Source organism: Struthio camelus, chromosome 9, assembly GCF_040807025.1.
Source record: "Struthio camelus isolate bStrCam1 chromosome 9, bStrCam1.hap1, whole genome shotgun sequence".
Taxonomy (NCBI): Eukaryota; Metazoa; Chordata; class Aves; order Struthioniformes; family Struthionidae; genus Struthio; species Struthio camelus.
In genome coordinates, this window is record NC_090950.1 from 27,780,436 (window position 1) to 27,791,525 (window position 11,090).

General features: G+C 45.4%; 2 protein-coding genes across 2 annotated transcripts; both read left to right on the plus strand.

Annotated features, from left to right (window-relative positions):
• Positions 1–378: 378 nt before the first annotated feature.
• Positions 379–8,711, plus strand: EIF5A2 (eukaryotic translation initiation factor 5A2). Its single transcript, XM_068955080.1, has 5 exons — positions 379–600; positions 872–1,050; positions 2,542–2,646; positions 3,490–3,621; positions 4,437–8,711. The coding sequence occupies exons 2-5, from the start codon at positions 886–888 to the stop codon at positions 4,494–4,496; spliced, it is 462 nt and encodes a 153-aa protein (XP_068811181.1). The 5' UTR covers positions 379–600; positions 872–885; the 3' UTR covers positions 4,497–8,711.
• A 141-nt stretch (positions 8,712–8,852) lies between these two features.
• On the plus strand, positions 8,853–10,882 carry RPL22L1 (ribosomal protein L22 like 1). The gene is made up of 4 exons (XM_068955081.1): positions 8,853–8,973; positions 9,189–9,281; positions 9,684–9,805; positions 10,628–10,882. Exons 1-4 carry the CDS (start codon positions 8,965–8,967, stop codon positions 10,770–10,772), a joined length of 369 nt encoding a protein of 122 aa, XP_068811182.1. The 5' UTR covers positions 8,853–8,964; the 3' UTR covers positions 10,773–10,882.
• The last annotated feature ends 208 nt before the right edge of the window (positions 10,883–11,090 follow it).

The window sequence follows — 11,090 nt, forward strand, 5'->3', positions numbered from 1 at the left end:
GTTTGCGTGTGTGTTTTTGTGTGTTGTTTCGGGGGGGCGAGGGGGGGGCCACAGGGCGGAGCCCCCGCGGCCTCACACCCGCGGCGGGGGCGGGGAGCGGGTGCCGCGCAGTGCGGCGAGCGCCACGGCGCCGCCTAGCGGCCACGGCGCGCCCTGCTCCGCGCGCCTGAGGCGGGCAGCGGGGGGGCGGGGGGGTGTCGGGAAGGGTTTGCCTCGGTAGCAATGGCGGGCAGCGGCACGTGATTGGTGTGCGGGCAGTGTGAGCCCAACCGCGCTCCGTAGAGACGGGAGGGGAGGGGGGTGGCGGGACGGGCGAGCGCGGGAAGCGCCGGGGCGGTGAAACTGGGAGGGCGGGGGGAAGGGGTGAGAGGAGGAGGCGGGACGGGCGGGCACCGCCCCCCGCGGGGAGCAGCCAATGAGCGCGGGCGCGCGGCGGAAGAGCGGGGCGGGGCGGCGTGCGCGCGCTCCCCCGGTGCCCGCCGCCCCTTCTCGCCGGCCGCCGCAGTGGTCGGGCGCGTGTGCGCAGGGCCGCGCTCTCCCCCCTCCCCCTCCTTCCTGCCGCCCCCCCTTCCCCCCCCGCCCCGGTCCCGCTCTCTCCAGGTAAGGAACGGCCGCGGCCCAACGGCTCAACGGCCGGGGCGGCGCGCGCGCAGGCGGTTGGGCGGGCGGGAGGGCGGTTGGGCCGCGGCGCTGAGGGGCCGGGCCGGGCCGGGCCGGGCCGGGGGGCGGCGGCGGCGGCGGGCACGTGCGGCGGCGCCGCCATGGCGCTCAGCGGAGCGGTGGCGGCTCCCCCCGCTTTCCCAATCTTCCCCCGCCGGGCCCCGGCCCTGCCCTGCCCTGCCCGGGCCGACGCTCTCTCCGTTACGCGCAGCCCCCGCCGCGGCCATGGCCGACGAGCTGGACTTCACCACGGGCGATGCCGGCGCTTCCTTCACCTACCCCATGCAGTGCTCGGCGCTGCGGAAGAACGGCTTCGTGGTGCTCAAGGGGCGCCCCTGCAAGATCGTCGAGATGTCCACTTCCAAGACGGGCAAGCACGGCCACGCCAAGGTGAGACACCGGCCGGGCTCCGCCGGCCCCGGCCCCCGCCCCGCCGAGCGGTACCGCTGCCCCCGCCGGGGCCGAGGGCAGCGTTTCACCTGGCAGGCTGCCCCGTGTCCTGCCGTCGCTCTTCTCACAGCGCTGCTCCCTCGGTCGGGAGCCACCTCGAGGGTTTCCAGTAATATAAAGGAGAAAGGAATGGGGGCAGTTTGGTTTTGATTTAGTTCCCCCCCACACACACACACGCACACACACACTTGCTTAAAGGCATGATGGGGCAAAACGTGGCTTTGTAGCAGGGCTAGAGTAAATTCTGGAAGGAAGGGGCCGATGAAATCGCTAGGGTGTGGTTGGGGTTGTGCTCTCCCTCCCCACCAGAGCACTTCTGAGTCTGCTCGTGCTAGCAGACTTCCAGTGTTGTACTAGACTCCAACGCTCACCAGAAATGCCCATCCTCTGTTACATAATTGAGAGGAGAAATTCAGTGGATAATCATATCTCTGTGGGCCTGGTCTGGCCCTGTTTTGCTTGCTTGCCTTCTCCTTCTTTCCTTCTCTCTGCGCTGAGTGTGGACTGCCTTCCCCCTCCTGTGTCCCAGCAGGGACATTCTTAGGCTGCTGTCTGGGGCTGCAGTCCTGCTGCCTAAGCAGTTGGTTTATGCAACTGTCCAGAGCTTGGATCAAGTTTAGACTTTCCCCTTAATTCACTCAGCAAGGCTTTAGGGTGGGTACATTAGAGTTTAAGAGCAGACAGATCTGTTACAAGCGTGGACTAATTAGATTCTTACGTTTCCACAGCCTTGTATGATATGTGTTAAACCAGTACTTTGAATTTGTCGGGCCTAGGGTATACCAATCCTGTATGCCTAAATTACTTGTATGGTAAAATTTCTTCTTTTCTCCCTCCCTCAGTGCAGAGTTGGGTGCTTTTTTTTAAATTATTTTATTTTATTTTTATGGCACGTTTTACTCAGTTTTCTTAAACACTGAAACAGTTGTGAGAGTGAAAGAACACAATAAGAGTAGGCTGTAAACTGGTAATCCAAGTGCTAGCTGCAATGGACAGCTGCTGCTAGCATAAAGGGAGGTGGGAGTTGCTTTACTCTCTGTGCCGGGTCTTTTCTCCTTAACTTTCACATTGTCACTGATGCTGTTCTATCTCCTAGAAGAGCTAGAATTTGAAGTAAATGTTCTTTCAGTAGCCACATACTTAGCTGAGCTTTATCTTTTTTTTATTGTGAAACTGGCTATGGAAGAAGAGCTTAGGCTGATCTTCCTTCTCCTGCAATGTTTCTCTAGTAGGCTGTGCAAGCATGTGTCTGAGAGGCCTCCTCTGAAGGCTTAAACTGTTTTCATACCACAAGCAAAGGGGCCAGGCAGAGTTGGGTAGGCTGCATGCGATCTCTGATACAACTACATGGAACCAGCAATACTGACAGCAGTGGTATCTTGCTTCTCTAGGGCCAACAATAACTACTGATTTTTTCTGTCTTTCTTGTAGGTCCACTTGGTTGGTATTGATATCTTCACTGGTAAAAAATATGAAGATATTTGCCCATCAACTCATAATATGGATGTTCCAAACATCAAGAGGAATGATTATCAAGTGAGTTAATAGTATGTGGAAGCTCACAGTGACGAAGAAGCTTTAAATTCCTCATAGCACAAGTAAACTATCTTCACCCCGAAACTGCCTGTCAACTAATAAAGTGCTGTGGTGAGAAGTTGAGGAGTTGATGGCTCAGTGAACTTGCCCATCTACGCATGACACTGCTGAACCAGTAGCGTTAACTGAATTGTTAAATCGGCTGCAGTTCACTGATAGAGAGCTCCTGCTTATCCTACTGCAAACTTTGTGCTGTAGTTAGCAGCCTTTAGAAATGACAGGTGAATGGCATAAGAGGTCATGTTCGGAGCAACATTTCTTCTAGCTCATCTTGTAAGATCACTTCTCTTTTCTTTGAGTTACAGCAGGGTCAGCCTCTTTCCAGATTCTAAAGAACTCCTGTAACTTACTATTACCCAAAGGATAACCAAGATCTCTCTTCAAGTAAATTTGAACCTAAGCATATAATATCATTTAAATTGCACCCTTTACCCTAGGGTATGTGAATTGACGCGACAGTCTTAAGCTGCATCTGATGCCGGTTCTAACTTACAGGTGCTTTCCGCTCCATGTGCGGAAGCTGGCTGCAGTTGATCTCAAGTAACTAATGGGATTCAGTGATTCTTGAGTAGTAGGGTGGCTCTTGCCATAGTTGCCTGTAACTCTCAGCACTCTGAAACTGTTGTTTAAAATGGACTTAAATTAATTTCTTAACTGTTACAAATGCAGCACTAAATAATTAATGTAACAGGTAGAGGTCACAGTGCCTTCTGCTTTTCTTTGGTGACTGCCTACTAATGACTACTAATGTTAAGCTTCCTAACAATGAACTTCTCTTTGTAGCTGATTGGTATTCAGGATGGGTATCTCTCCCTGCTGACAGAAAGCGGTGAAGTTCGTGAGGATCTAAAGTTGCCAGAAGGTGATCTTGGTAAAGAAATAGAAGGAAAATTCAATGCCAGTGAAGATGTGCAGGTAAGCATAGAAAGCAGATGAGAATAACTACAGTTAATTCCACTTGATTCTACTAAGAACTCTTTTATTCTGATATTTACCATTTATATATCTTTATGAAAAGAGGGTTAGAAGTGTGAGAATTCGTCCTTTGAGATGCAGAAGATCTACTGTATTGGAGCACTTTATATATAGTACCTAAGCCAGGCTCAGGTGACAGGCCATACAGGTGTCTCTCAAAAGTCTAGATAGATCTTAATGGTGCTGTAGATACAGTGTAGGATCGGTACAGTGTGGATTGGAACGTCCAGGCTTACTTAACCAGGACCAAGTGTAGAGCTTTGCATTGTAACTTCAGCTACAGAAACAGTTTGAAGCTGAGAAGAAGTCTTCATGTGGCGAGATCTTGCAATGTAAAGATCTAACTTGTTCAGAAGGAAAAACTGTGGTAATTGTCAAAAGCTGTAGGGCTGACTTTGATGAAAGTATGTGTTGATATGACTATAAAGTTACAGTAGTATAATTTGCTATGCTAGCAAACTTTTCCACAAGTAGGTGTGTAGGCTAAAGCCTGTAGTAGGCTGTACCAGTTACTGGTATGGCTCTGTTGTAGGAGCTTGTTTGCCTTCCACTGTTGTACAAACCTCTAGCTGCCAGCTAAGGCAATTTGGCAAACAGAAGGCAGCCGAAGGGCAAGTACTTGAGTCACATAAAGAGCGAATCACCAGCTTCAGCCTTCCCTTCCCCTCCAATAGGAGGTAGATCGAAAGTCTGTAACTTCTCTGCGTTCTTCCTCTGGCACGTGTTGTACCTCACCTGTCTGTCTTTTCTTCCAGATATCTGTCATAAGTGCAATGAATGAAGAATGTGCTGTAGCCATAAAGCCTTGCAAATAAAGAGGATCACCAGGCTCGGGCAACTGCTCAGGTCTGGACAAATCACAGATCTTTAAATTTGATTCTGATTGTCACCAAAGCTCTGGCCTTCACAAGCAACCTCATTTCTTTTTCGAATTGTTAAAAAGCAGTGCTGGATTCTGGATTAGTGTTGCAGGCTAACTGGCAGTTTTCAAAATCACTGAGATTTTAATTCCTTAATTGTAACTATTTTAACATTCCTGTGGGTTTCAGCTATGGATCTGAGAAACCAATCAGGTGTTACTAGTGGATATATTTTTATTTGCTTGAGCAAAACAGTGTTTGTCTGTATGAACAGACAAAATACAGTATTCAGGGGCTTTTAGATAAGCTAGTAGGTATCTAGGATTATAAAGTGACCTAGAGCACAAATAGTATTTTTCTTGACATGTTTAGATAGAACTGACAATAAAAGTAGCATTTTTTTTTTTTAAGCTTAAGTATTTTGTGGATTGGGACTCTTGCAGAACTGTAGGTGCCAATCACAAGTTTTAGACCAAGAAACTCAAGTGATCAAAAATGCCAGCTGGCTTGACAAAGCCCCCGTGGCCATGTGCAACTTAACTGTATTACCTCTGTACTCTTTTGCCGATATGTTGGCTTATTGTAACGTTAAAATGGTGTCAAAGCCTACCTTTGGTTTAGGCAGGCAATTGGAATATTGGGTAGATATGATATAGATAGGTTAAGGGGGCACAAAGGTGAGATGGATGTTAAAGCTATAGACTTTCACTCGAGGCCTTTGTCAGACTTGAAAAATAAAAACAGAAAAATGCAGTTCAATTGCTTTCCTCTATTATATTTATCTTAAACTATAAAATGGTGACAAACTCCATGGGAATCTGTTGCAGTGCTTCCAGCTTTAGGTTTTAATCTTCAGGTTCAGACCATATTTTTGTAGCGCAAGGGCCATGTGTTTTTCAAAAAGTGGGACAGATTGTAGCATTGAGCCTAAACTAAATGCATGTGATTCTTTTTAAAAAGTAAAGCAAAACTATATTATTTTCAAAATATAGACTTGACAGACAATACATGACTTAATTACAAAAGTAAATTGCTACATAGTTTAGAAAGCTAGCTCCTATCCACAGGAGTTCTTCCAGTCATTAAAACGCACATGCATGCCTCTAACTTGTTAGCAGCTTAACAGGCAAACAAAAAGCTTTACAGAACTAGTCGCAGAAGGATAACTAGCCTACTCCTGTTTATGGTGTTCCACTTGAATTCTAATACTTAGTGTCCCTTAATAAGGGAGGAACTTGTTAGCCCGCGGCTCAAACCTCTCTTTGCAGTTAGTAAATTGTTTCATAAACTTGCCTTAAGCGTCAGTAGCTATTGGCTAATTGAGGACAGCTTGTAAACGCTTGGCATGCTGCCCTGGACAGCGTGCACAATTCATACTTTGTTGGCAGTGAGAGTCAGACTTCATGCTGCCCTTAACTACTTAAAATGTTTTGAGCTTAATGGTATGTATTCTCTAATTCCCAAAGGGCTCACAGCAACTCTCCTGATACGCCCTTGTACATGCTGTGTTAGGGCTTAGCAAATCTTGGAGGCCTAATACAGGTGGCAAAAACATGTATTTTCCATAGACTTCTCGTGACAGGGAGAGGAGCACGATGAAGGTAAAGACAGCAATAAATATACTTTGGTAATAAAGCACAGTTACCTGTGAAACCTGGCAAGAGTAGGATACTGCCACATGCTCTTGCCTAGCACAGTAAGCATTGTAGGTGAACTCTATAAATAGCATCTTGACCGAAATGACGAAACTGCTCTTAAAAAGGGCTGTAGATGCAAGAGATTGAAATGCGTTCAAAATAGCCTTGGAGCGCGTGCTTAGTTTAAGCTGATCTGCACTGTGCTCCTTTCTGCCTCTCCATCACACTGATATCTGAGAGAGAGTCTTTTTGGTTTTGGAGATGACTGAAACCATTAATAATGGTGTTAGTGATGTCCAATGGGAAGTCTTAGGCTGCTATATCAAACTGATGCAAGTTCTAGATGTTATCACTAGTATTAAAAATACTTCTAAAAATGTTTGAAAATGGTAAGACTTGGGTTTGTTCTAAGAGTGCTTTAGTCCACTTTTAGGTGCCTGTCTGTCCTCTAGAACGTGTGTTGGAGGTCAGGTGTTGGATGCCACTGGCCCACAAGCTAAGCATGTACTTAGACTAAGTTCTTTGGGACAAGAGCTGTTTTTTTGGTTCGGTTTCTACAGCAGGGTCCTGGTCTGCCTGGTGTTTTCGCGTGCTACAGCAATCTAAAGATACATGTTTTATGACCTCCAGCTTGTTGGAAGAGCCCTCCTTGGGGCTTAAAGATGTCCTTCTGTTACTGCCTTCAGTTCTGCAAGATTGAGATGGTTCAGTACTTCAATATAGGTTTGTTCTGATTATATACTTGTCTTTTGTGAAGCACTTCAAATGCTGTGGAAGTGCAGAGCATTGTGGCATCATGCATGAAGTTTCCCATAGGTAATGCATAAACCTGTGGTTTAGCATGAGTCTTAAGCATAATCTCCAAGTTTCAGTAAGAAGTTGCTTCTAAGTTAGAACAAATGCTTGAGCCATTTTTTTTTCAGAGATGTTTCAGTTTACTGTCAAGATCATTTGCAGCAAACTTTTGTTTGTGATCAGTAGTCCATATAATTGCATATTTTTTAAGAGCTCTATCAAATGTTTAGGGAAATTCTACTCTCAAAGCTTTACATTAAAACAAACCTTATCCATGTACTTGTTTTGTAGCACTATCTTAACACTTTAAGCTGTGTCAAAACTGATAACTACAAACTTCTAGTAGCTCATGCAATTGCTTCATAGAAAGGCTGTGAAAACTAGGAGGTTAAGAAAAGTATTTCCACTTCTAATAACGCATTTTTTTATGGCTCTAATTTGGTGAGTTTCTCTTACTACTTTACAGAATTAGGAAGACTGCAGTGTTTCCTGCCTCAAATGTTGGCAAATAATATTTCAAGATTTCAATAGATTCTTCTAATTTTTGCTTATAAAGGTGGTTTTTCAACTAGACTCTTGCTAGTTGAGCCATGTTCTCAGGGCTGTTTTTTTTTTTCCTTTTCTTTTTTTAAAGAAGTTAGCTGAATTTCATTATCTTAATGTAACTGCTCTCAAGCCTCTTGCAGGTTTTTCTAATCCATAACGTACCTGAAATGGTGCACAGTCTGTAGTTTCACAATACAGGTAATTTTACATAATCTAAGGAAGTCAATTTGTTGACAGTTCAAACTTATGGTTACTGCAGGTCAGTCTTACAGAATTCAAAAGTCAATAAATCCCAGTTTTTTTGGTTGAGTAATTAGAATGTAGTTTGTTACAGTAGAAGTAAACTTCGGGGCGGGGGGGGAAACTTGTTGAGGATGTTTTGAGCATCTCGATTACACACTGAGATTTTACGGAAGGCATAGATCTTGAAGGCGTCGTGCTGGGCGCGGGATGGAGCGTTCAGCAGGGCTCACTGAGAACGGCAAAAGTCGCTTTAACATCTGCAGTCTAGCCCTAAAGTGTTTGGCATCTGAGAGTAACTCTATTTGTGGACTTAGCAGTTGATCCTAATGTTTGCTACGTATCGCCCTGTCACCGAAACCCCCTGTTTTGGGTCATCTTTTGTTGTATTGTAAACATAACCACTATTCAGTGTAGCTCGGAAAAGGTTGGGGGAAAGAAGTGACAGTGATGAGTGACTTAAGTGATCAGAGCAAAAACAACTCTGCGAACTGTGATCTGTAAGTCAACGGTAGGCCTGGGGGGTTGCCAGCTGGGAGGGTCTGTGTGTTTTAAAGTATGTTTTTAACACCATTAAAAACAGTCACTTGAAAGCGATACATGTCTGTTTCACACATAAATAATAAAAATCTCAGTGTTGTGAAAAGTTGAGTGATGTTTAAGGTTACGTGGAGAATCTTTTGCATTTAGGTGAAGCTGATGAAGGGTTTTATCAGATGAACTTTGCCTCTTTAGTTACAGTAAGGAAAAAAGGAGTTAGACTTTAGGTCCATTCTCTTAAGTATTTTCTTCCTTTGTTACTGTTAGCAAATACCTCTGTACTTTCCGGATGAGAAACACTTTACAGCTAGGAGAGCTTGTCATAGAATTTGTATGCGGAAAGAGAAAGTGCTTACGTTCCTGTCAAAAAGAAATAAAATTTGAGAAAAATAAAGGTGACTCAGTGATGCGACCCAGCGTGGCTCCTGTCTGTTTCTCCGCGGGGAAAGGTTGGGGGGGGGGGGGGGGGGGGAAGAGGGCGAGGCCGCTGCCCCCGCCCCCGCCAGGAGCCGCTGCAGCGCCCCGGCTCGGCGCGCAGGCGCGCTTAGGCCCCTCCCCGCGGCGCGCGCGCAGTGACGGCGCGTGCGCGGTGACATCACGGGCGCAGCTATAAAAGCGTGCCGTGCGGCCTGGGCCTTCCTTTCCGCCGCAGCGCTGGGGGTAACATGGCGCCGGTGAGTGTGCTGCCGGGGGGGGGGGGGTGCGGGCGGGGTCCCGGCAACCGGCGGGTGGGACCGGCCACCCCCGCCCCGTCCCACCCGGCGGCCCTCGTGTCCCCCGCGCGGCCTGCGGCGGTGGGGCCGGGCCGGGGCCCGCAGGGAGCGGGGAAGAGCATACCGCTGACAGCCGCCGTTTGTTTTATTCTCCCCCCTTTCTTCTTTCCCCCCAGCAAAAGGACAGAAAATCTAAAAAATCAACTTGGAAATTTTGCCTTGACCTGACCCATCCTGTTGAAGATGGAATCTTTGACTCCGGGAATTTCGTAAGCGGGGGTTTTGTTCGTGCCTTTGGTGGTGCGTGTTGTAATCAGAGCGTTAGCACGTGCAAAACCTGAACCACAGCTGCACGTTACCTTCTAAATTTGCAAAATCAGCACGCGTTCTTCAGCTTTTCAGTCGTTTTTTAAAAGCTGCTTGGATTTAAATTTCATTCGTGGAAAAGATCTGTGCATATCCATGAACAGAACTGTGTTAAATTCAGTCATGTGCTAACGCAAGGGCATTTTTTAATTGCACGTTGTAATACCTTACTTCTTTGCAAATACTTACTTTCAGGTCTCAATAAACTGAATTTTAATGCGTGCTATATGGCTAGGGTCCCTTCCCTAGCGCATACCTAGGGTACCATTCCCTAGTGTTGTATTTCTGCTCTAATGTTGAAACAGGAACAGTTCCTAAAGGAGAAGGTTAAGGTCAACGGAAAAACTGGAAACTTGGGGAGCACTGTTCACATTGAACGTTTCAAGAACAAGATCACAGTGACATCTGAGAAGCAATTTTCTAAAAGGTCGGCATAGGTTTCCTTTTGTTGTCTTTGTGGTAGTGGATTTTGAACAGCAATATTTTGAACATGACACACTTTTTCAGAGCAAGTATTAGTCTTACTAACACCTATAAATATTAATGACAAACACGATGCAGACAGAGTTTATCAATATTAACTATTAAAAATGTTAACTCTTTAGATTGCAAATCAGTGCTCCTTTTAATACAGACGTAGTAATACCTAGATTCTTGATATAGCTTGTTAAAGTGCATTGAGCTAAGATATGCTTTTAAAAAGCATAACTGCATTCATATCACAGGCGGTTGTTTTATTATTTTAGTGGTTGTATTACAATGTTATGTCTATGCTCTATGTGTATATGCTAAAGGAATGCATGAAGTCATATGTAGCCTTAAATTGTTGAGTGTGTTAGGGCATGCAGTAGATCAATATGTTGATTAGAGCAGAGGTACAGTTCTTTTTCCCCCCTTCGTTTTGGTGGTACAGCTGTACTAATATCTATTGAGTTAGACCAAGGCTTAGAGTTAACTTTCAGTGCTTTTGAGTTATTAGCATTGTGCTGTGTCATCCAATAGTATCATATAATAAATTATTCTCATACACCAAGAATGAAAATTTAGATATATTATCTGTAATAGATAATAATTTTTGATTTCTGGATGTAATTTGTGTCAAATGGAGCAACCTCTTGAAAAATTCAGCATCTGAAAGTTGTGCTGTTTGTGGCACTGCCAGAGCCGTGTCTTGGATGGAAGGCAGACAACAGTAAGAATCGTTAAAGGTACCATGACAAAGTTCCAATATACGATTAATGTTTTTAAGGTATCTAAAATACCTCACTAAGAAGTATCTCAAGAAGAACAATCTTCGTGACTGGCTTCGTGTGGTCGCATCTGACAAGGAGACGTATGAACTACGCTACTTCCAAATCAGTCAAGATGAAGAAGGATCAGAGTCTGAGGAGTAAATGAAGCTTAGCTTTATACTCAGTGCAGCGTACAAAAGACTAGAACATCTATTTATGAGAACACTTTTAACTTATTGGTGAATAAAGATTTTGTACTCTGTTTGACAGAGTGTGGCTAGTTTACTAGTGTTTTTCTTAAATTGTTATTGAAAGCAGCCCGGGGAATCATTTGACTTGCAGTTTTGCCTCCATTACTAGAAATGAAAGCTGTTCAACATGACATCACTGAAAGTCCAGTGGAAGAGAACTGAACCCTTTGACCAGTAAAAATGTAGGGCAGATGAATCTGAGTGTTTAATCATGTTTGTACAAATTCTG